The sequence below is a fragment of the Phyllobates terribilis genome, unplaced genomic scaffold (assembly GCF_046119375.1).
Source record: "Phyllobates terribilis strain yellow unplaced genomic scaffold, ASM4611937v1 Scaffold_3__8_contigs__length_932513732, whole genome shotgun sequence".
Classification (NCBI taxonomy): Eukaryota; Metazoa; Chordata; class Amphibia; order Anura; family Dendrobatidae; genus Phyllobates; species Phyllobates terribilis.
Genome location: NW_027362763.1, coordinates 335,364,125 through 335,390,656, shown reverse-complemented (window position 1 = coordinate 335,390,656; position 26,532 = coordinate 335,364,125). Strand labels below are relative to the sequence as shown.

At 44.7% G+C, this 26,532-nt stretch overlaps 1 protein-coding gene across 1 annotated transcript in view; it reads left to right on the top strand.

Annotated features, from left to right (window-relative positions):
• CLDN16 (claudin 16) overlaps positions 1-26,532 on the top strand; it is a 111,523-nt gene that overhangs the window by 68,208 nt on the left and 16,783 nt on the right. Inside the window, exons 3-4 of the mRNA XM_073673102.1 lie at positions 9,112-9,276; positions 12,352-12,543. Coding sequence (XP_073529203.1) covers positions 9,112-9,276; positions 12,352-12,543 — 357 coding nt within the window. The remainder of the gene's footprint in view (positions 1-9,111; positions 9,277-12,351; positions 12,544-26,532) is intronic.

Below are 26,532 nucleotides of genomic sequence, written 5' to 3'. Positions count from 1 at the left end.
TTGAAATTAACAAGGTATAGCGCACACAGCAACAGCGGTACCGTCTAACACGCAGCTGCAGCAGTGAGAAAATGGTGGCGACGGGGAAAATGGCTGGGTGGACATGTGACATACACTGCCAATGACACATGCCCTTTGTAACGGGTCTGGGAGGCGGAACCTCTGGGCTACTATACAAGGGAGCGGTCCTTGTAAGGGAGCGGGTGGCGACCAGGCAGGCAGTCACAGCAGGTGACCGGGACAGTCTCTGGGTGTACGGGCAGGAGGTCACGGCAAGTGATCAGGGCAGTCTCTGGAAGAACGGGCTGGAGGTCACGGCAAGTGACCGGGGCAGTCTCTGGAAGAACGGGCTGGAGGTCACGGCAAGTAACTGGGGCAGTCTCTAGGTAAAGGGTAGGTACGACCTGTGATGGCTGAACCTCCAGGTAGGCTAGCAAGGCAGATGGAGGATGTGTGCTCCCAGGTGAGCAAGCGAGAGTCTCTGGAATAGCAGGTGGTCACAGCACGTGACGGCGGAGCCTCCAGGTAGGCAAGCAGGCAGGTAGCGGAGAAGCGCTCCCAGGTGAGCGGGCAAGAGTCTGGAATAGCTGGTGGTCACAGCACGTGACAGCGGAGCCTCCGGGCTGGCAAGCAGGCAGGTAGCGGAGAAGCGCTCCCAGGTGAGCGGGCAAGAGTCTGGAATAGCTGGTGGTCACAGCACGTGACAGCGGAGCCTCCGGGCAGGCAAGCAGGCAGGTAGCGGAGAAGCGCTCCCAGGTGAGCGGGCAAGCTGGTCCATAGACAGACTGACCGGAGTTGTAAGGCAGACCGTCGGACCTCAGGCAAGCAGGCAGGTAGCTGATGTGCGCTCCCAGGTGAGCGGGCAAGTTGGTCCTTAGACAGACTGACCGGAGTTGTAAGGCAGACCGTCGGACCTCAGGCAGGCAGGCAGGTAACAGGAAATCAGGCAGGATTAGGACAGCAAGCTGGCAGGAATCTGGCAGGTAACTGGCAGGTAACTGGCAAGGGACCTGAGGGCTGAAGCAGAGTAGAACGGTGCAACAACATTGCTCGGGCACCTCCATTTTGGAGGAGGTGCCTTATAAATGGTAAAGTCCTCCGGCCATTGGCCGGGGACTCCTTAGGACGGCGCGCGCGGCCCCTTTAAGAGGGAGGGCGCGCGCGCGCGCCCTAAGCACAGTGGCCGGGAAGGAGCGCGCGCTGCCAGCAGAGCGGGAGAGGGACGCCGGGCACTTAGCAGAGCGGTGAGGGGAACAGCGTCCCTGCCTAGCAGAGGGCACGGACGCCGGCAATAAAGTACCCCCCCCTTTAGGCCCCCCCTTTTTTAGGCCAGATAGAAATTTAGCTAGGATGAGAGGGGCATGGATGTTCTCCCGGGGCTCCCACGTTCTCTCCTCAGGACCAAACCCCTTCCAATCTACCAGAAAAAAAGGTCTTTCCTCTTACCCTTTTGGTGGCAAGAATGTTCTCTACCTCAAACTCGTCCTCAGCAGAAACCGGAGCAGGAGGCGTACCTGTAGACTTGGAAAAAGAGTTAAGCACCACAGGTTTGAGGAGAGATACATGGAAGGAGTTAGGGATCCGTAAGTTGGCCGGGAGTTTCAATTTATAGGCCACCGGGTTGATCTGACTGATGACCTCCAGAGGACCGATGAACCGAGGTCCTAATTTGTAAGAAGGTATCTTGAGTCTAACATATTTAGATGAGAGCCAGACTTTATCTCCTGGACGAAATTGTGGAGGATCCAGGCGTTTTTTGTCAGCGTGTCTTTTCATACGCTCGGATGACAGAAGGAGTGCGGACCGGGTACTCTCCCATATGGAGGAAAATTTGCTAACGAGAGATTCCGCAGCCGGGTTGTCCACAGAGGTGGAGACAGGAAAAGGAATCCGAGGATGCTGACCAAAGACTACAAAAAACGGGGATTTGGAGGAGGATTCGCTCTCGTGATTATTATAAGAGAGCTCGGCCCATGGTAGGAGATCCACCCAGTCAGAATGGTGGGCATTAACGAAGTGCCGGAGGTAACTGGTCAGGTTCTGATTGATCCGCTCCACTTGACCATTGGACTGTGGGTGGTAAGCGGAAGAGAAGTCCAGGGTGACGTCTAGTAGTTTACAAGTGGCTCTCCAGAAACGTGAGGTGAACTGTACCCCACGATCCGACACGATGTGGAGGGGCAGGCCATGAAGACGGAAGATGTGGCGGATAAAGTCTTTAGCCAGCTCGGGTGCAGACGGAAGGCCTGGCAGGGGAATAAAGTGAGCCATCTTGGAAAAGCGGTCAGCGACCACCCAAATGACCGTACAACCGGCAGAGACGGGGAGATCAGTTATAAAGTCCATTGCTATATGCTGCCAGGGGGCAGCAGGTACAGGAAGCGGAAGGAGGCGTCCGGCTGGCAGATGTCTCGGGACTTTGTTGCGGGCGCAGGACACACAGGCAGAAACAAAGTCTATTATGTCCTTGTGCAGGGTAGGCCACCAATAGTGCCGGGCAATAAGCTGGAGGGTCTTTTTCTGACCGGCGTGGCCAGCTAGTTTAGACGAATGGCCCCAGTGTAGGATCTTCTCCCGATCAGGTACTGAAACAAACGTCTTACCGGGAGGGAGACGATTTAGACTCACGGGAGCCACCTGCATTACTCTGGCGGGATCGATGTTATGTTTAGGTTCTTCCTCGAGATCGGACACCAGAAAGGATCGGGACAAGGCGTCTGCTTTGACGTTTTTGTCAGCCGGGCGAAAATGAAGAACAAAATCAAAGCAAGCAAAATCATTTACCACCGGGCTTGGCGCGGGTTAAGTCTCTGGGCATGCTGGAGGTAAGCCAAGTTCTTGTGGTCAGTGTAAATTATTACCGGATGAAGAGCCCCCTCGAGTAGGTAACGCCACTCCTCCAACGCCAGCTTGATGGCCAATAACTCTCGGTCTCCTATGGAATAGTTGCGCTCAGAAGAGGAGAAGAGTTTGGAGAAGAAGCCACAAGTTACCATTCTCCCGGAAGATGATTTTTGAGTAAGTACCCCTCCGGCTCCAGAGGAGGAGGCGTCAACTTCCAGGAAGAACTGCTTGTTGCCGTCCGGGCGATGCAGCACCGGGGCGGAAGAGAAGGCCTGTTTTAAGGAAAGAAAGGCCTCCTCTGCTTCGGGCGGCCACTCTTTGGGATTAGTACCCTTACGGGTGAGCGCGGAAATTGGGGCAGTCCGGGAAGAGAAGTGCGGGATGAAGAGGCGGTAATAGTTGGCGAAGCCCAGGAACCGTTGAATAGCCTTCAACCCCTCTGGTCGGGGCCATTTCTCGATGGCAGACAGTTTCTCAGGATCCATTTGTAGGCCGGTCTGATAGATAATGTAGCCCAGAAACGGAAGCGAGGTCTGCTCAAAGAGGCACTTCTCATATTTAGCGTAGAGATGGTTCTGCCTGAGCCTGAGCAGGACCTGATGAACATCCCTCCGGTGAGTCTGGAGATCCGGAGAGAAGACCAAGATGTCGTCCAGGTACACCACTACGCAGGAGTAGAGAAGGTCCCGGAAGATGTCATTGACCAACTCTTGAAAGACGGCAGGAGCGTTACAGAGGCCAAAGGGCATTACCAGATATTCATAGTGGCCGTCCCGGGTGTTGAATGCCGTCTTCCATTCATCCCCCTGACGGATACGAACCAGGTTGTACGCCCCACGGAGGTCCAGTTTGGTGAAGATTCTAGCCCCCCTCAGACGATCAAATAACTCCGGAATGAGCGGAAGGGGGTACTTATTCTTCACCGTGATCTGGTTAAGGCCTCTATAGTCTATACAGGGACGGAGAGAGCCGTCCTTCTTTTTGACGAAAAAGAAGCCTGCTCCCGCCGGGGAGGTAGATTTCCGGATGAATCCCCTGGCCAGATTCTCCTCAATATATTCGGACATCGACCGGGTCTCAGCAGCGGATAATGGATAAATACGCCCACGGGGAGGAGAAGTACCAGGTAACAGGTCGATAGGGCAGTCGTATGGTCTATGAGGAGGTAGTGTCTCTGCCTCCTTTTTATTAAAGACATCAGCATAAGACCAATAAGGAATCGGAAGTCCAGGTAGATTAGCTGGGGCAGGAGAAGGACGGACGGGATGAACGGGAACCAGACAGGTCTTATGGCAGCCCTGTCCCCAGCGAAGGACTTCTCCGGTCTGCCAGTCAAGAACGGGTGCATGTTTCTGGAGCCAAGGTAGGCCTAGCAAGAGGGCGTGAGAGAGTCCAGGCAGAACATGGAAGGAGATACTTTCAGAATGCAGCATTCCCACCTGCAGAGTAATGGATTCGGTGATGAGTTGGATGGGGCGTGGTAAGAGCCCCCCATCCACGGCAGCAACAGACAAGGGTACAGCCAGAGGTTTGGTGGGGATGCGGTATTTCTCTACCAGGGACTGTGAAATAAGATTCCCGGCTGCTCTAGAGTCCAGTTGGGCTAGTTCGAAATAACGGTTCTCCCCGTAGACGATTGAAACTGACAACAGCAGGGATGGAGAGGATTTATTCTTGTCTAGGTGGACCTCTCTGAGCGAACCTAGACACAGGCGTTTCCCGACCTCTCCGGGCAGGCACGGATCCGGTGCTCCTTACTGCCACAGTAGAAGCAGGTCCCCTCGGCACGGCGTAAGTCCTGACGGGTCTTGACCATCTTGGTCTGGTCGACCTGCATAGGCTCAGGAGGTTGTACCTGGTTAGAGACAGAAGGAGTGACGGGTTTCTGAAAAGTAGGAGCTAGACGTGGTAACCTCCTCTCACGGGTGACCTCTTTGGCACGCTCCTGGAACCGTAGGTCAATCCGGGTGGCAAGAGTTATTAAGTCATCGAGAGTGGTAGGAATGTCCCGACCGGCAAGTTCATCTTTAATACGGCCGGACAGACCCTCCCAGAAGACGGAAACCAGAGCGTCGTTATCCCAGGCCAGCTCCGAGGCAAGGGTACGGAACCGTATGGCATATTGGCCCACGGTGAGACTCTCCTGACGGAGGCGTAGCAACGATGATGCGGATGAGGTCTTCCGTCCGGGTTCGTCGAAGACTTTCCGGAAAGCCGTGAGAAAAGCAGGCAAGTTGGACACCAGGGGGTCTCCTCTCTCCCATAGAGGATTTAGCCAGGCCAGGGCCTCCCCGGTGAGATGGGACATGATGAATGCAATTTTGGCTCGGTCGGAGTTAAACTGGTGGGACAATAGTTCAAAGTGCAGGGTGCACTGATTTATGAAGCCCCGAGCCTGTGCTGAGTCGCCTCCGAAGCGAGGAGGTGCAGAAAGCCGAGGTCCGGGGTAGGATATCATGGTGTTAGTGGACAGCGGAGCTGCCGGATTGCGAGACATGGCACTGGCGGAGGTTGTTGGTGGAGCAGTCAGTGTCCAGGCGAGTATTGACATTCCGCAGGTGACCCAGGATGGACTCCTGTTGGGACCTCTGACGGGACAGTTCATGACACAGGTCCGAGAGCGAGGGAGCTTGGGTGCCACCGGGTTCCATGGCCCGAGCAAACTGTAACGGGTCTGGGAGGCGGAACCTCTGGGCTACTATACAAGGGAGCGGTCCTTGTAAGGGAGCGGGTGGCGACCAGGCAGGCAGTCACAGCAGGTGACCGGGACAGTCTCTGGGTGTACGGGCAGGAGGTCACGGCAAGTGATCAGGGCAGTCTCTGGAAGAACGGGCTGGAGGTCACGGCAAGTGACCGGGGCAGTCTCTGGAAGAACGGGCTGGAGGTCACGGCAAGTAACTGGGGCAGTCTCTAGGTAAAGGGTAGGTACGACCTGTGATGGCTGAACCTCCAGGTAGGCTAGCAAGGCAGATGGAGGATGTGTGCTCCCAGGTGAGCAAGCGAGAGTCTCTGGAATAGCAGGTGGTCACAGCACGTGACGGCGGAGCCTCCAGGTAGGCAAGCAGGCAGGTAGCGGAGAAGCGCTCCCAGGTGAGCGGGCAAGAGTCTGGAATAGCTGGTGGTCACAGCACGTGACAGCGGAGCCTCCGGGCTGGCAAGCAGGCAGGTAGCGGAGAAGCGCTCCCAGGTGAGCGGGCAAGAGTCTGGAATAGCTGGTGGTCACAGCACGTGACAGCGGAGCCTCCGGGCAGGCAAGCAGGCAGGTAGCGGAGAAGCGCTCCCAGGTGAGCGGGCAAGCTGGTCCATAGACAGACTGACCGGAGTTGTAAGGCAGACCGTCGGACCTCAGGCAGGCAGGTAACAGGAAATCAGGCAGGATTAGGACAGCAAGCTGGCAGGAATCTGGCAGGTAACTGGCAGGTAACTGGCAAGGGACCTGAGGGCTGAAGCAGAGTAGAACGGTGCAACAACATTGCTCGGGCACCTCCATTTTGGAGGAGGTGCCTTATAAATGGTAAAGTCCTCCGGCCATTGGCCGGGGACTCCTTAAGACGGCGCGCGCGGCCCCTTTAAGAGGGAGGGAGGGCGCGCGCGCGCGCCCTAAGCACAGTGGCCGGGAAGGAGCGCGCGCTGCCAGCAGAGCGGGAGAGGGACGCCGGGCACGGAGCAGAGCGGTGAGGGGAACAGCGTCCCTACCTAGCAGAGGGCAGGGACGCCGGCACTACACCCTTGCTTGTGTGAAAAAAAGCACTTCGCTCCGTGTGTGCGCTGCTGATAGGCTGACAGATTGCACCTCCCCACTGTAAATGCGGGAAAGAGAAAAAAAAATGGAGATCTTCATTATTCCTGCAGAGATCCATCCCCTGCCCCTCCCCCCGCCCCGCTGTACACTCAAACTGCGTATTAACAATAATTTTCATCATTACTGAGAAAAAATCCAGTTATGATTTTGGTGCACGAACAGTTATCGAACATAACCTCGAACAGCCGATTTTTTTTTCAAATCGTTCGTGTTCGCCGAACGGCTCGAACACCGCCCAAAACGGCTCGAATTTGAGATTGGCGAACAGTTCGAGTCGAGCAACGCTCATCTCTAATCATGACATCATTTCAGCAGCCAATCACTGCCATGCCATTAGTTAACATGCCTACATGCCTAACAGGATGTTCCCACACTTCTTAGGAGCCTCATTGGCTGAATAAAATGAAACTGGCTCATTGCATTATGGGAACTTCCAATTCCAGTACACGATATTCTAAAAGTATCGGAATTAAGGATTGGAATTCCGATACCGCGAATATCGGCCGATACCCGATATTTCAGTATCGGAATGCTCAACACTATTGATCACCCATCCTGGTATGAATGGCACCCCTTGAGCCCACATCCTGGTATTCTTGTCACCCCTTGAAACCCCATCCTGGTATGCATGGCACCTCTTGAGCCCCCATCCTGGTATGCATGGCACCCCTTGATCACCCATCCTGGTATGCTTGGTACCCCTTTATCCCCCATCCTGATATTCATGGCACCCCTTGAACCCCCATCCTGGTATGCTTGATACCCCTTAAGCCCCCATTTTGGTATGCATAGCACCCCTTGATCACCCATACTGGTATGCTTGGCACCCCTTGAGCCCCCATCCTGGTATGCTTGGCACCCCTTGAGCCCCCATCCTGGTAAGCTTGGCACCCCTTGAGCCCTCATCCTGCTGCCCAAAAAAAAAATAAACAATCATACTCACCTCTTCTCTCCTCCAGTGCTGCCCCGCTCTGCTGCTGACACTCTCACTGTGTGAGCCGTGCATGGCTGGGCGTGCATGGCGTCCTTGCCATGCGCCCTCACACAGTGTGAGAGCGCATACACTGTACTGCAGCACGGCTCCTGCTGCGCTCTGCGGTCTGTGTGCCTGCTATTAAAGACCATGGATATTCACTACAACTCAGTCAGTTCAGTGTGAGCTGGCCGATGAACTGTGGTAACCTTCATGACGTCACCGCTACCACCGTGAGAAATTTCTGAGAACAGCGTGAACTGTACAGCTTTTCCAAGGTGCTGGTATGTGTCACAGTGATGACACATGGATGTCATCCTTGTGTCATCAGAGTGCACGAGTGCGGTTTTTTTTGCGGCTGATACTGCTGTTAAAAAACAAGCCCACGGAAACACACTGACATGTGCGCAGACCCATTTATTTTAATGGGTCTATGTGTGTAAGTGTCTCTAGTATGTATGAAAACTGTCACCACACGTACTGGAGACGCTGACATGTGAAGGAGGCCTCCGACAACACAGGAGCGTTCACCTGAGCTAAGGGTTCCTGTGTATAGAGGTGTCAGGAGAGATCGCTTTCAGCAAAAATACTGATCGTCCGACAGCATACAGCAATCTAATGTGTATGGCTGCCTTATTCACCTTGTTCCTGACCTCTGCTGTCAACTATGTTTGCTCTGAAACATACAGTAGATATTTATAATTTATGGAGCTGGTCTCTGATTTATGCTGCCTGTGGTTTGGGCAGCATGTATTATCTGGCAGGTTGCCTTTCATAAACATATTAAGTGTTCCTATTAGTGGGTTAATAAGTAATAGCCCAAATGTCTGTCACATGAATATGTATCCCTAGTGGTGATATACCACACTAATGACATCACCTCAAATGATCCTATGATTTCTTTTTTTACTCTTTGCTTTAAAACATTTTTTTATTCAAACAAACCCAACATTTCACATTTACCTATGCAAACTGAATTACTCAGTTCATCATTTACAAGACTATATGCAATCTGAAGATATTTTACAACTAAAAACTTGTCTTTTCATATGAATGAAGTGTCTTAGTGTCTCATCCTCTGATCCCGTGACCTTGTTTTCTTTTACTATCATTGCCAGTGTTGTCTTAAAAGCTTTACGTGAGCCTTGGATCCCCTTCTATAATTCCATAAAGCATTGAAACTCCCAAACTACAAGGTATAAACTGTTATCTCTTCCTTACATCCAGCACCGTTGGCCCAGATCCAGCCTGTTCCTCTAAGCATCAGTCTGTGAGCACACTTCAAATTTACTGTAATTTTCTAAAGTGCAATACATCAAAAGGGAAGCGTAGATTGCAACAAATGCACTTTTTAGGAACAATGATCATAATGTCACACATGACCTATTCATTATATTATGTTATCCTCTTACCTGGAATAATAATTTATTCTAAGTAAACCTGTACTGCAGAACTTCATATGAATATTATCATATTTTTCTTTGTCTTCCAGTGAAATTAGTTGCGACACGTGGTCTTATGATAACAGCAGATATTCTGGCAGGGTTTGGCTTCATTTTCCTTCTCCTGGGGCTTGATTGTGTCAAATTCCTTACAGATGAATCACACATCAAGTTAAAAATCTGCTATGTGGCTGGAATTACCCTCATTATTGGAGGTAAGGCTGGGATAATTAGAGCACACTAATGGAAATCACAATATCAGTGTGTCAGATCCATGTATGCTGCAGTGTATTTCTCATTAAAAACTTATTATTAAAGCATACCTACAACTTTTGGTGTGATGCTTTTATACGCTGGTGAGTACCATTACCTTCTGGAATCTTGCAATGTTCCTGCACGTGGGATGGTGCATATGGTTGGCAAATGGACCCCACTAGCATGGTATTCATTAAATAGAATTAGGCCTGTGCAGAATATTCTCTTGGATTGGTATAGATGCCTCAGCAAATGTACTGCCCAACACTTAATTTACCACCAGCAGGGGGGCTCTAACTTTAGTCCTGCCCGCAATGTTTGGGTTTCAGTCACGGGGGTGAAGTTGGCTTTGTTTCAGTCACCCTTCTGTGCATAGAGAGCGGCGGCTGTAACTGCGTCCCCGGCCCTGATTGTCAGCAGCTCGGCATTAGAGCTGGCTGTGCAGTGCCTGAAGCGTACAGTGGCCGCTCTATATACAAAGAATGGTGACTGAAACCTTGCGGCACCACCTCCATTGCTGAAAGAGCAGGCGCCTGCCAGGCGGAATAAAGATCACTTCCTCCTGTCAGTGGTGATCTAAGGTCTCTTTCATACGTCAGTATTTCCAGTACGTATGGTGACTGTTTCCACACGTACCAGAGACACTGACACACGTAGACCTATTTAAATCAATGGGTCTGCGCACATGTCAGTGTGTTTCCATGCACCGTGGGTCCATGTGATCCACACGTAGACATGTCAGTTTTTGGCAGGCAGCACAGAGCACATGGACCCATCATTCAAGTCAATGGGTCCGTGTAAACATGTGCCGCACACGGATGCGATCCATGTGACATGTACCGGCGCTTCTGAATTAGTGTACAGTTAGTGCTATTTCCAGGCGCCGGGTGCTGAATGTTGTCCTCATCATTTGCGATCAGCACCAGCAGGGGATAATGATGAGAGTTGTAGTCTGTTCCCGGTGTCTCCACCTGTAAAAATAAGAATAAAATAAAAAAATTCCTTTCACTCACCTGTCCTAAGTGTCCCCTGCTGTAATCAATGCGATTGCTCAGCATAGGAGCTGGAGAGAATGATGCGCTCAGCGAGCGGTGTCCTGTCACTCACTGAGCTCAGCGGAGGTCCGGGGCCGCTCGCTGCAGGAGTCATTCTCCCCGGATCGGCATGAACGGTCACAGGGGACACTTAGGACAGGTGAGTTTAAGGATTTTTTTATTTTGTTCTTATTTTTACAGATGGACACTGCAGGAGCAGACATTACTACTCTCCTCATTAACCCCAGCTGGTGTTGATCACAACGCCAGCAGGGGACTATGATGAGGGCCGCGTTCACCCGGCGCTTGGGAACAGCGCTAACTGTACCGCTGATTCCCAAACACCGGTATCTGTGATCCTGATGCGGCACATGGGTGGCACACGGATAGCACATGTGTGCCGCACGTGTGCCACACAGGTGCACACAGACACGGATATCTCCGGTACGGCTTTTTCCGCTACTGGAAATATCCGGACGTGTGAAACCAGCCTAAGTATGGGAGTCGGGCTGGTCCAGAATGCTATTAACCTGCAGAATAACCCCATATCTGCAGGTTAATGGCATTTTTTCACATGACAGGTTCCCTTTAATGGGTCTTAATTGGTCAGGCTGCTATAACTTTTAAACACATGAAGTTTTTTAGCTTTGACAGCTTGTTTATATGTCAAAAACCCTGCATACATGGCACCTCAGGGCTTACTAACCAGAAGAGGCACCCAGGATGCCGGCGGCTAGTAGGAAGTTTGCAGGGCTTTGGTGCAGCTACCTCTGAGTAGTGATGTGGCTACAAGATCAGGGCCTTGCAAATTGTTCTGCCCAACTCTAGAGATGACGATTTCATTGCAGCATTTTTAATACTGTATTTATAAAAAGTTACCGACTATATCCAATAAAAAAACTTGGATGTTATCAATTCCCAGGGAAATTTCACCAATCACTAGTAGAATTCTGCAATTCCTCCTCACTAACACCTCAGCACTAAGTAAGATTGATATGTAGTTGTGGCCCTAAGGAGCAAAGGGAGAACCCTTTATGATAATTATCATGTAGATTTAATTACTGACCAATATTAAGTCTTTAGTTACTGTAATTCCATTTCCTCTCAGATTCTTCTCATTAAGTAAAGAGTCTTCTATTAGGAAAATAATTGCTCAGATTGTTCTGCTGCTATTATAAGGAATATAAAGTGCAACGGACCTTTTCATGTCTAGTAATAAGAAAAGGTGTAATAAGAAACTACTTCACCATGACATAATTCAAAGGTTTTTCTAAGTTTGTTATTAAAGAGGTTTTCCACTACTTTTCTTGGTTCTACCATGTATTATCACAGCCCCAGATGTGTACATTTACAAATACCTTGTTGTTCCAAATGTTGCTGGAATTGCCATTCCCATTCCTAGTCAAGTGATCTCAAAGCCAAGATTTCTCTTATTTCATATGTCGTCACATCAGATCTTTCCAAATTTTCCTAACCCTGTGTTTTGAATTCTGGATTCTGAAGAGACGACACAAACACTTTGCTATCCTGGATGTCAGTAAAAGTGCCAATAAGTGTTGAATAAAGAAAAATGATGAGCTTTACAACTATAGCTGGAAGTGTGTGCTGCTTGGTGCTCCACTTCTGGAGCTCTTCTGGATCATATTGAGACTCTATGTGAGTGGTAATAGGCAGAAATACAGGGGCCATGTTAAATGCTGACTCGCAGACTAGTGAAAGGAATGATGGGATATGTAGGAAGAAAGAAGCCAAGGGAGAGGAAAAACTGGATGGAAATATCTGAGCTCATGACAAGAGAGCAGAGACCCCATAAAACACAGCGTAAAAGGTATATGGGGGTCTTTTCTTATATATTTATGGCATAATCCGGTTAGGATATTGGATAACCCATTTTTATGTTCCCGCCACATTCATTCTTATGATTTGTCTACAGTATATAACTGATCCAAATTTTCAGTATTATATAATATGCTTGTGTTATCTGTGGCACTTTTCCTCCAGGTGTTCCCGGGATCATTGGTTCTGTGTGGTACGCCATTGACGTTTATGTGGAACGTTCAAGCTTGATTATAAACAATGTATTTTTGGGAATCCAATATAAGTTTGGCTGGTCTTGCTGGCTTGGAATGGTTGGATCCTTGGGATGCTTTTTATGTGGTGCTCTACTCATTTCTTGTCATCACTTTTTTAAAGGTAACCATATTTCACATGTACTAAATCAGACAAAAATGCTATAATCCCATCTACACAATATCATTAGTGTTACATATAGTATATTTTCAAAATCAGCGATTTGAGTTCTTGATTGTTTATAATGAAGGCTAGCTCAAGTTTAGTTATTTCAGGCTGACTATCTACCGCTTGTTGTTCTGTCTGGATGGCCAATATTTCAGTACATATGCTAAAGTAGTCAGAGGAAATGAAAATCATGTGCAGGTTAAAATCCCTTTAACTAACTTTGTCTCATGACTCCATTATATTAAACCTTTATTATAACTGGGAGATTACATGAATTAAAATAATAAGAGGGGTCTGCTCTCCTGTCTATCTATCCTTCACAAAAATAAGAATAGATTTCTTCACAAACAAGAAGGCCGCCATTCTAAAAAAACATGTCCTCAAGGTATTTTTCCAATTGTCCTGGGCAGGTATGTGGGATGGAGGAATGTGATAGACAAACCCTTCTACATGTATTATTATGTATTTCATAAAAGATTTCCCATTTATCCTAAAGAGATTGGTCCTGCAACTTGTGCATGGCTTTCTGCAAGACCAATTTATGAATGCTAGCAATGTATGCAACAAATCTTCCATTTGTGAACACCTAATTGGGGGAGTTCTTGCTTGGGATTTCATCAAATATATAAAATAGAGGATCTGTGGAGTGCTTACTGACATCATTGTAGCCTATTTATCAATATTGTCTAATTTTTATGACAAATTCAAACATCCATGAAAACAAAGACCATATAGGAACCGTGAGGCCAACGAGTCAACCAACCCAAACTCAATTGGTCAGACCCAAGGCCAGCCTGTACGTCTCGGTTCCTAAATAGACCATGTTTCACAGACATTTGAATTCAGCCTCTGAGTGCAAACACAGGCCCGGATTCAAGCGTAAATTGCTTTGTAAAGTCGAAAAAATGTTTGCACAGCGTAGACGCTCTCAATTCAGTAAGAGGCTTGCACCTTTCAATGAATCGGGAGCGTCTGACTCCAACACGCCCCCTCATCAAGGCGGGCAAGAACCCTGACGGTCTTGATGAATTGGGGTCATAGATTAAACAGTCTTAAAAGATTTATCATAGTGGTTCAGGATGGATGATAAATATGTCATATTTTTAAAATCTGTAGTCTAAGTTTATGTCATGTATTAGATGGTTTACTTTGTGCCCTAACTTTGTGCCACAGTTTTGCACATTTTTTATTGCACAGTGTTGGCCAAACTGCACCAAACTATGCCAGATTTCATCCAAGCCACACACTTTTGTAGGACAAGAAAAAGAAAGTGTCTAAAACATAAAATATATGGTGCAAGTTATGGAGGGCAGTTTAATTTTTATTTTATTGCTCTATTTCAGTGCATTTATTTGGAGAAATCTCTCCTGTTCTATGAGATTAATGGTTGATTAAAAATTGATTTTAATTCTTTGGAAATAATTTTAACTGAAGACGCACAATCAATGACCAAACCTCTTAGGTAATCAACTGGTCTATGTCTGACATGCAGTCTGGGATTGGGTTATCAAAATTAAAACATTTTCTTAAAGACGTCGGCCACTTTATAATTATTTCCCCAAATATCCTTAAAATTGCATTGAAAGTCCCTTACTAATATATTGATAGAAGTAGATCAGTGCCAATATCTCTGTAAAGTGGTGTCCCATTGTTTAGTACAATCTCATCCACAGACTGCATTGCGTTCCCATCCTAAATGTGGCTCTAGGTGGAGATGCATGTTTCGTAATGTCCATCAGTCTGTATTGAATTGGAATCAGTCTCTATTGTATATAACAAAACAAACAAAAAGAAGATTAAAAACTTCTCATTTTCTCTATACAGTAAAAAATAGACAATACTTGGAAAATAAATGTGTGCTGTCCTTTTTTTTCACGGACTAATTTTTTTTTTTCTTTTTTCACTTGAGAGCTGCATTTTGTTAATTTTTTATTACTTTGACCAGCTCCATGGCCTATAATGGATGAAAAACATGGATGAACATGTACGTCAAAAACAGATGTCTAAATGAGGCCTAATAAAAAACTCAGGAATTAGTGGCATCCTTATATTTTTTCGATTTTTGTCTGGTTTATGATTTGGCGAAGATTGGAATATGCAGATTGCCATCAAACTTGATGGTCTTAGATAAGACTTATAAGTCTGAGGAGAAATGTGGCATTTCTTTTTGGCAAAGCCTAAGTTCCTAAAATGAGCATTGTAGGATTTTAATGTATTTCCATTGTCAAAATGCAATAACAACACATGCGTTTTTTTTACCTGTGGATTTCCCATATCTCATTTAGACCTATGAGAAAAATCTGCAAATAAAACACCTATTTACCGCAAATTTCAAAATTACGCCGCAGGTCGGTTTTCACAGCATAAAAAATTTTACAATTCTGATAAGTGTCGTTTTATGTGGTTATAACTCTGGAAAGCTTCAGAGTATCCCAGTGATTCTGAGATTTTTTTTTTTTAAGAAAATGTTGCACTTCATGTTAGTATTAATTTTTGGCCGATATTTTTTGTGTTTATTTGTGAAAATATCGGAATTTTGGTGAAAATTTTGCAATTTTCTACATTTTAATTTGTATGGCCATAAACCAGATAGTTATAGCACACAAAATTAAGTTCTAAATAACATTTACCACATGTCTACTTTACATCAGCATCATTTTTGAAACATAATTATTTTTTGTTAGGAAGTTAGAAGGGTTAAAAGATCAGCAGTTTCTCAATTTTCAAGCAAAATTTAGAAAGCCAATTTTTTAAGGGACCATATCATATTTGAATTGACTTTGAGGGGCCTATGTGACAGAAAATACCCAAAAGTGACACCATTTTAAAAACTGTACCCCACAAAGTGCTCAAAACCACATTAAATAACTTTATTAACCCTTTTGGTGCTTCACAGGAATTAAAGCAATGTCGAAGAAAAAATTAAAATTTTACTTTTATTAACAAAAATGTTGGTTTTACCCCAAATTTTTCATTTTCACAAGGGTAGCAGGCGAATATGGACTGGATAGTTTGTTGTGAAATTTCTCCTGAGCACGCTTATACTACATATGTTGTTGGAAAACTATTGTTTGGGCACATGCCAGGGCTTTTGGAAATTAGCTTGAATAGATAGCGGAAGGCATGTCATGTTTGCAGAGCTACTGATGTGCCTAAACAGTGGAAATCCCCCACAAGTGACCCCATTTTAAAAATTACACCCCTCATGGAATTTATCTAGAGATGTGGTGAGCACACAGGTGCACCACAAAATTTTAAAACTTTGAGCCGTGAAAATGAAAAAATACATTTTTGCCACAAAGATGTTGGTTTTTCCCCAATTTTTTCTATTTCACAAGGGCAACAGGAGAGAATAGATCATAAAATTTGTTGTACAATTTCACCTGAGTATACCGATACGCCGTATGTGGTAGAAAACTACTGTTTTGAATTGTGAAACATTAGGCTGAGTCAATGGAAAATTACCATTTTTTCCACTAAAATGTTGCTTTGGCTCAAAGTTTTTAATGTTCAAAAGAGATAATAGGAGAAAATGAGTACGCCAATACCCTATATGTGGTCAAAAAACTACTTTTGAGGCACAGTGCAAAGCTCAGAATTGAAGCAAAATATTGTAGTTCAGATTTTGCTGGAATGGTTTGCGGGTGGCCATGTCACATTGGAAGAGCCCCTGAGGTGCCAGAACAGCAGAACCCCTCCATAAATAACCCAATTTTACAAACTACACCCCCAATGTATTCATCTAGAGGTGCAGTGAGCATGCTGACATCACATGTACTTCACAGAATTTTATACCATTTGGCGGTGATAAAAGAATAATTACATTTTTACCACTAAAATGTTGTTTGAGCCCCAAGATTTTTATAAGGGCTAATAGGGAAAAATGGACCTAACAGTTTGTTGTGCAATTTCTCCTGAGTGCACCAATACCCTACATGTAATTGGGAAATACTTTTCAGGCTCAGTGGAAAACTCAGTAGGGAAGGAGTGCCATATTATACTGCATATTCTGTTATGGTTTGCGAGTGCCATGACCCACAGGAAGAGCCCCTGAAGTGCCAGAACAGCAGAATTCCCCCTATCAGTGACCCCATTTAGCAAACAACACCTCTCAATGAATACATCTAAGGGTGCAGTGATCATATTGACATCTTGAGTGTGTCACAACATTTTATTCCATTGGGCAGTGAAGAAAAAATAATTACATTTTTACCACAAAAATTTAGTTTTATCCCCAAATTTTTACATTTTCACACTGGGAAATTTCTGCTGAATGTGGAAATACCCTATGTGTCAGTATACTACTGATTAATCGCACTGCAAGACTAGGGAGGGAAGGAGTGCTATTTGACTCTTGGAGAACAAATTATCATATAATAGCTTGTGGACTCCATATACAGAGCCCCTAAGTGCCAGAAGAGCAGAATTCCCTCTCTAGTGACCCCATTGTGGAGGTTGCACCCCTCTAGCAATTTATCTACAGATGTAGTGATGATTTTGACTCCATGGGTGTTTCCCAGAAACAAGCAGCAGTGGATGTTGCCTAAACAGTGGAAATCCCGCACAAGTGACCGCATTTTAAAAATTACACCCCGCAAGAAATTTATCTAGAGATGTGGTGAGCACCTTGAATGTACACAGGTGCTTCACAAAATTTTAAAACTTTGAGCCGTGAAAATGAAAAAATACATTTTTGCCACAAAGATGTTGGTTTTTCCCCCAATTTTTCTATTTCACAAGGGCAACAGGAGAGAATAGATCATAAAATTTGTTGTACAATTTCGCCTGAGTATACCGATACGCCATATGTGGTAGAAAGCTACTGTTTTGAATTGTGAAACATTAGGCTGAGTCAATGGAAAATGACCATTTTTTCCACTAAAATGTTGCTTTGGCCCAAAGTTTTTAATGTTCAAAAGGGATAATAGGAGAAAATGAGTACGCCAATACCCCATATGTGGTCAAAAACTACTTTTGAGGCACAGTGCAAAGCTCAGAATTGAAGCAAAATATTGTAGTTCAGATTTTGCTGGAATGGTTCGCGGGTGGCCATGTCACATTGGAAGAGCCCCTGAGGTGCCAGAACAGCAGAACCCCTCCATAAATAACCCAATTTTACAAACTACACCCCCAATGTATTCATCTAGAGGTGCAGTGAGCATGCTGACACCACATGAACTTCACAGAATTTTATACCATTTGGCGGTGATAAAAGAATAATTACATTTTTACCACTAAAATGTTGTTTTAGCCTCAAGTTTTTAATTTTTATAAGGGCTAATAGGGAAAAATGGACCTAACAGTTTGTTATGCAATTTCTCTTGAGTGCACCAATACCCTACATGTAATCGGGAAATACTTTTCAGGCTCAGTGGAAAACTCATTAGGGAAGGAGCGCCATATTATCCTGCACATTCTGTTGTTATGGTTTACGAGCGTCATGACCCACAGGAAGAGCCCCTGAAGTGCCAGAACAGCAGAATTCCCCCTATCAGTGACCCCATTTAGCAAACAACACCTCTCAATGAATACATCTAAGGGTGCAGTGATCATATTGACACCTTGAGTTTGTCACAAAATTTTATTCCATTGGGCAGTGAAGAAAAAATAATTAATTTTTTACCACAAAAATTTAGTTTTATCCCCAAATTTTACATTTTCACACTGGGAAATTTCTGCTGAATGTGGAAATACCCTATGTGTCCGTATACTACTGATTAGCCGCACTGCGAGACTAGGGAGGGAAGGATTGCTATTTGACTCTTGGAGAACAAATGATCATATAATAGTTTGTGGACTCCATATACAGAGCCCCTAAGTGCCAGAAGAGCAGAATTCCCTCTCTAGTGACCCCATTGTGGAGGTTTCACCCCTCTAGCAATTTATCTACAGATGTAGTGACGATTTTGACTCCATGGGTGTTTCCCAGAAACAAGCAGCAGTGGATGTTTCAGAGTGCAAATTACAAATCTGCCAATGTTGTGCCTATACATTGCAGTGCACAGTACATTGAAGTACCCGTACATTATGCCCAGCTCATGCTTCTGGGGACATGCACCGGTAAATTAAGCGAGCTCTCATCACTATAGAAATGCCAAAGATGTGGATGCTAAATGTGGTTTAGGCACACTGTGGGGCTCAGAAGGGAGATGAGCATTTGAATTTGGGAGCGGAGAATTTGCTGGATTTGTTTTGGGGGACAAGGAGCCATTGTGCTTTTCTAGAGCCTTTGTACTACCAGTAACGTGGAAGCCCCCTGTATTTCCATTGCCAGATGTCAGATCTGAGTGGGGACTTGCATTTTTGTGGATTGCGGAGAAGCTTTCTTTGGGAATATTTTACATAACATTTTGGATCACATTTATCCTGCGCTCTACACTGAGCACTTAAATCGGGGTTTCCATTTAAATCTCTGAATGTTGTGATTCAGACGAAAATCGAAAGGGATCCATTGATTATAATGAGGCAAAAGAGTTACTCTGGTCTCCATCTGGCCTCTGTTCAGCATTGTCCTTCTTTTCAGAGGTGCACAAAATTGTAGCCGACTGTGCTTTTATGCACGCCTAATAAAAAGATGGACACCACCGAATCATAGGCCAGATGGCGTCCATAGTGTCTCCATCTGCCTCATTATAGCGAATCCTCTGCTGTGGGTTCTATCTAAATCACGGATTTCACAGATTTACATGGAAACCCCAGTGTGAGCGCTCAACGTAGAGAACAGGATAAATTTGAGCTGATCCTTTCTGCAATCTTTAGGATACAGAATGAACATATCAATATCAGGTCAAGAATTTGTTTGATTTATTTTTTACGCCGTTCTTCTTTTGGTTTAAGTGATTAGATAACTTTTTTCTTTGGGTCGGTGCAATTACAGTGATACCAGATTTATATCGTGTTTTTATGTTTGGTTGCTGTCACACACTTTTTTGCAAAGCTTTTGCATTGCCATATTTTCAGAGCTATAATTTTTATATATTTCTGCTGATAGAGTCATGTGAGGGCTTGTTTTTTGCGGGACAAGTTAACGTTTTTATTGGTACCATTTTCGAGTATATATAATTTTTGGATCACTTTCTATTCAGCCCACTTCCTCTCCTTGCCTTCTAAATGCTGCGATAGATATTGATAGATAAGCCGAGCTCTCGGCGGTGATCGTGTGGGCACTGCTCTTGTGCCCTCATGATCGCCATGATGTAAATTTAAGTCATTTTGCGGAAACCCCTTCCCAACCATGACGTAAACGTACTTCCAATGTCGTGAATGGGTTAATGTTCAACTCTTCTTCATCATGCCCTTTTTGCCAGTTGATTTTTGTAAAAAGGTGCCATCTAGAGCAGAAAACAGGAACATAATATAACTGACTTACATGTTTTGTGAGTTCACTGCATTTTTTTCAAAATGTAGCATGCTTTGTGTATAGAGATGTTTATAGCCTTGCTTTTTGCCATAGGTTTCTCCATAGGACTTGAAAACAAATGGATGTTAAACATTTTATTAGGAGAAGCAAACAAAAAATTACAATTATTTCCAAAAATCTGCAAAAAACCTATATGCGAAGGAAGCATAAAAGCTAATACCCCTGTCAGCTCTTATACTGTTGAATAACATAATGTTTTCCAGCCTTTAACTACAGCAGAGAAATCCCTCGAATACATTGTACATAAAACATATCATTCATTGTGGAATTTCAGATTAGATCAGCAAATTGAAGCTCCTGTATTTTCAACTATTGGTTCTGCCAGCTGCCTTGATGAATAGTGTACTGAACTTGATATACAACTTATATTATAACCAACTCCTAAGCATTATTCACAAACATTTTAGTCTTCAGAAAGCAATTTATTCCCAACATTTAGGCGTTTATTTGCCAACGTTTACTTCAGAAAAACTATCAGAAAAAATGAATACGTTTACTATTTTTTTTTTTTACAGGTATTGAAGAGACTGGCTCATTGATATAGTTTTATCATATTTATTTATATGTTGCTATCAATTCATTATTTTTTATGTGTTATGATGATTAACTTTGGCATTCAGCCATTGTAAGGACTCATGTACAGTGTAACAGTATTATAGACTTGTATACTGTGGATTTGGTTTATCATGTTCATAGTATTCCATGAGACCATAATGTATCTCCATGTAGATTGGATTTTGTGTAGAGACATGAGGAGTGGGCATCAAGTGGTGAGAAAACATATTGTGATATATTTTGACACATATGTTATGAAGGTAGCCCATCCAGCAGCCGTGCCGTTAAGGGAAAAAGTAGGTAAAAACACAGAATGTTTTAAGAGGGTAGGAAGTCTCAAACAACCTAAAGGGCCTAGAGTGAAGTGGGCATAATGTCTAATGTAGTTGGCAATACAAAAACACTATGGACAACTTTTACATGGAAACATTTATTTTTGCATACTTTAGAGATGATCGAATCTTTTGAAACTCATATTTGCTAGCTTCAATTTATTTTCCAAAGTGCTGCTAAGCCTTTGAATTGCCCAGAAATGATGGCCAACTCTCTGGAGTATCCTAGGACTATATAAAACCTTTTTACAAGCACTATAACGCAAACAGACTTTGTAAAGCCCAAGTGACCTCAATTTATCTGGCGAGTAAATCCGAAGGTAACCAACAACCTATTTAACAAAGCACAGCACTAGCAGACGGTTTAGGCTACTTAAATTGTAGAAACTGTAGACATTTTTTTCCTTTTTGAGGGCAGATGCTTAAAGTTGTTGTTTATACACAGGCAGTGCAACTGGAAGAAGCCATGGATTTTTCACAAGAGGTGTTGTAAAAAATTATCCCTAATATGGGTATACAGGTTATAGACTGCTGAAAAAAGTCATACCTGTATGTCTCACATCAGATGCCTTGTTGCTGATAAGTTATCTTTTATCACTTTATGTAAACTACCTCTTCCAGGCTATGGGGAGAATGTTGCATGGAAAATAACTCTACCTCCAGAGAATATTTTACATGAAGGGGGAGTTACATGTGTAATAGCCACTCTCTGCTCTCCTGATCTCACTGCAGAGCTGTGTGTGATTATACCTGACACATCTGCAGGTTCCTCTCAGCTTCTATCTCACAGGCAGACAGGGCTGTAATATTGTTACAATACAGCAGAGCTCAGAGAGCTGCAAAAAATGTGTTTGTTAGAAGAAATATTTCATGTCTCCTGTTCTGTGTTAGTTCATTGTCTCACACTGGTAACTTCCCTTTTTATTTAAAATAAGTTCTGGAGGAGGAGTTATTTTCCAGGCAACATCCTCCCCGTAACCTGGAACAGGTTATTTTATAGTGATGAGCGAATTTGTTCGAAATTCGATCTTACAACTTAAATTTGACACAAATATCGCACATTTGGATTCGTGATCGGAAATGCGAGCAAAATTTCTTAAATTAGGGAAAAATCGGGAAACATTTGACAAATAAATGCGGGAACGTGATTGCGGGGCAACTTCAGTGCTTTTAGCTGTTTTGCTAGCATAGCGCTTGTGTATGATGAGCAGGGGGACATGGTAGATGAGTGGGGGGGCTGGTGATAGCTTAGAACAGGTCAGATCAGTAGCACGCTTGTAATTTTTTTTTCTTCTTCCTGTAGGCGGTAATTTTAAGTCAGAAAAGCGCAGCTAGCCAATCAGAGCGCAGGAACCATCCACACTGTCCAGACACAAGGGCTTCTGCAATTGGCTGCTGAAATCAAATGTCCTCTCTATATATAAAAACTGGCTATGTTCCCTCAGCACCATTTCATGCATGTCACTGCTGGAGACAGATGCTGCTGAGTGTGCGCCTGTGTACTGAGAGATATTAGCTAGATAGATGGGTGCTTGTTTGGAAGTCAGATAGTGTAGATAAGTCCTGTGCTGTGTATCTGTTCAATCGACCTTGCAGCACATTTTTTTTTCTTATGCAATTACTGAGATTCTGACAGAAAGAGCAGGGCCCATGCTATAGAACAGTGTTGTGCACCGGTTGTACTGTGCTCCATGCAGGAGTATACCTTCAATCTATTTTTGCACTTGCTAATGTGATAAAGCAAGCAAGCCCTTTTAGGCCACTTTTTGATTTTGTGGGGTTGAAATTCAGCTATCTGCCGAGCTTGTCAGTGCAGAGCTTCTGAGTGCAGAGCACAAAAAACTTTTTTTTTTCATTTGCTAATGTGATAGTGCAAGCTGTGTTAGCCCAGTTTGTCATTTTTTGGTGGGTTATCTTCAGCTATATGCACAGTAAAACAAATATATTTTTTCTATTGGCAAGCAGAGTCCACAAAAGTTTTTGTGTCGCAAACTTCATACACTCTACTATACGTCAGCTACTACATTATCAGAGTAAAAAAAATGATTTTTTTGTCTTGCTAGGCAGAGTCCACCAAAGATTTTTTTTGTGTGGCAAACGTCATATACTCTGCTATACGTCAGCTACTATGCTAGTGGCGGTGAACTTCAGTTGTTTTCAACCTCATCCACAATAAAAAAAATACTTTCTTCTGTTACTAATGTGATACAGTAGGGGACATCTCAGTTTGAAATTGTTCGTAGCATATCTCCTATGTTTTACAGGCCTCATCTACACTAAAAAAATACTTTCTTCTGTTACTAACGTCATACACTAGGAGACATCTCAGGGTGCCAATGGACGGTGGTTCACTGCAATCAAGGGGAGTTGACAATACCAGAAAAAGTGTTAGTGAAGGTGTTAATGAAGATGAGGAACAAATGGAAGAAGAGGTGACTGGCGAGCAACAGTCAGAATATGAAGAGGATAATCATCCCCTCTCTGTTCGTGTTTGGCGGGAGGGGACGGAGGAAACAAGCAACGGAATTACCCTGCCACCAACACAGCATGGGCTTGAACCTCAGGAAAGAGGCCGACATATGAGTGCGTTCTTGCTGCACTATCTGCAACATGATCCCCGTATAGTTATGATTCGAAATAGTGTTGACTACTGTGTTGCCACTCTGTTAAATCCATGAGAGTAAATTTTGCCAGATGCTTCTCACCCTGGAAAGGTACCCGCGAATGCTGGAGTATCGGAACACGCTTTTACACAACCTTAAGATAAGTTTTCCCAAAGCCAGCAGTGAGGCAAACAGAGCTCATCGCAGCTCTACACTTCCAACCTCCGGCACGTCAATTCTTCAACGCCAAAATATTAGCAGCAGCAGTAGTGTAAGTAGCAGAAGCAATTTCTGTGAGTCCTTTCACACATTTTTTAGACCAGCTCATGCACCTGCACAACAGAGTACAAGTCTTTACACGTGGTGAATGACTGGAGAGGATGGTGCACTCCTGATTGAGTCTCCATCTGCTGGGTTGGCAATAGTGGAAGAGGTTTTGGTTCCTAATTGATGCCACTTGGCTTGTGTCTGCCACTAATTTTTGGAAAAGTGGAGAATCCTTAATGGGTCTCCATCTATTGGGTTTGGCTGTAGCGGAAGAGGTTTCTGTCTCTATTAAACTACTTCTACTCTAGTGAAATTGATACCACTTTGTTGGTGGTAGGCTCTAATTTAGGGAAATGTGAACACTCCTGGTTAGGTCTCCATCTCCTGGGTTGGTCGTAGTGGAAGAGGTTTTGGTCTCCATCCATGTGTATAGTTATACTGTAGTGAAATTAATTATTTGGTACAGATATTGTTCTCCATAAAAGGGTACACAAACATGATAAACTCAGAATTGGTTTTCAATAAACAACCATCAGTCGCACCATCAAATGCACCTGCTGCTTCTTCCTCCGCCTCTGTTACTGTGCCAATTATTGTCATGCAAGTCTCCGACCGTAGAACCTACAGTTGTATACTCGCTCCAGTCAGGCTGAGTGAGAGCCCGTCAGCTGTAACAGAAGCTGACATGCCTGCTGTGTTTGTTTCACTGAGCACACCACATGTTTCTCAATCCACCATAACATCTCTGCCTGCACCTCACTTACGGTCTAGCAGTTTGGCCGTTTCACCGTACTCCGCCCTCTCTCAGCACTGCAGCCAGCCCTTGGTCACGCAGTTGTGGTCACGTAAAAGATTGTCTACTCCTAAACATGACAAAGGTAAGAGGTTGAACTCCACCATCTCCAATCTGTAGGTCGCGGAAATGGTGGTATTAGGCCCTAATGTTTTTAAATGTGAACAGTTCTGATTGTGTCTCCATCTGCTGGGTTGGCTGTAGTGGAAGCAGTGTCAGTCCCCATAATACTACTTAAACTTTAGTGAAATTGGTGCCACTTTTGTGGTTTTAGGGCCTAATTTATTAAAATGTGAACACTCCTGATTGGGACTCCATCTACTGGGTTGGCTGTAGGGGAAGAGGTGCCGTTCCTAATTCTACAATTTCTACTGTAGTGAAATTGATGCCACTTTGCTGGTGTCTGCCACTAATTTTTGGAAATGTGGAGAATCCTGATGGGGTCTCCATCTATTGGGTTTGGCTATAGTGGAAGAGTTGTCGGTCACTATTATACTAGTTCTAATCTAGTGAAATTAATTCTTTGGTGCAGATATTTTTGTCACAAGTGTACATAAGATATAGTCAAAATTGGTTTTCTTAGTACCGTGGTATATAAAGCAGGCTATATTTCATCTTTTAATTTTTTGGTGCTGATATAGTTCTCCATACAGTGGTACACATTAGTAATGAGAGATCACTTGATGTGCTCAACTTAGTGGTTCAGCGGTTTCTCAAAACCTACTCAGATCTTCCAGAGCTGATGTACAACGCATGTGTGCCCATTTCAGAAAGTCAGCTATAGCTTCCGCCACCCTGGCAGTGCTTCAGCAGTGTTTGCAGCTTCCAGCTCACCGACTGTTGTGCGATATCACCACATGTTGGAAATCAACGTTGCAGATGTTGGGAAGGATTTATGAGCAGCAGAGGGCAGTTGTTGAGCAACAGCTTCAACACGCCCATCGGCATTCAGGTCAGCCTCCGCACATAAGTACTGATGACTGGTCATGGATGTCTGACATCTGTGCCGTCTTCCAAAACTTTGAGGACTCCACCAAGATGTTGATCGGTGATGACGCCATAATTAGAGGCACCATCCCACTTCTCTGTCTACTAAAACGCTCTCAATGTGGATTGGGTGATAATGAGGAGGATGAGGAGGAGAACATGAACAGTTATCTTCTTGGGGAGGAAAGGGAACTCTTGGAAGTCTTGATACCCCTCTTTCAGTCTGTGGGAAAGTTGTATGAGTTTCGCTCAATGACCTTCAGTGGCCTAAACCATGGCTTTGCTTATGCACGTTATTTCTCAAAAACGCATTGCAGATCAGGCCATTGTCCAACTCTGTAGTGATTAAATTCAAGGCGTAAAGAAAGATCTTTGTCTGTGACTAAGCACCACAGAGAAGTGTGAGCTGGTGTTGGATGGGCTGCCATTGCTTATGCAACAAGCTGCATTAGAGGACTTCCTGGGAGTAATGACAGCCAGAGTAGATACGGTTTCCCTCTATGCCAGTTCTTTCACCGAGCTAAAGAATATGGCTGTGGTGAAATACAACTCTCACCGAGAAGCAGTGTCGGACTGAAGAACATTGGGCCCATCAGAGAATTTGATTCTAAGGGACCACCTTCCTCCCCCGCTAAAGAGTCCCACAGCAGCTGCAAGGTTTGTGCTATGAACTCCCCTAAAGGAGAAACCAGGGCCCAACGGAGGAGTCTCTGGTTCTCTGGTGGACCCGTACAACCCTGTCGAGAAGCAGCCCTGGCTAAGAAAAGTCAGTGGGAATGTTACCAGACCCTTTATGTCTGCTTTTTTACTGTGTCCTGGCTGCAGTGATATGTACCGTCCCTGGCCACATTCACTTGTCCATGTGTTTGTAGTTAGGCAGTCCTTCCCACTAAGTGCACTGGGGAAGGCACGGTTAATGTTCTGGGACTCATGCTTGTGGAAGGCGGGGACGATACCGGGAGAAATAGTGGTGGCTTGGGACCGAGT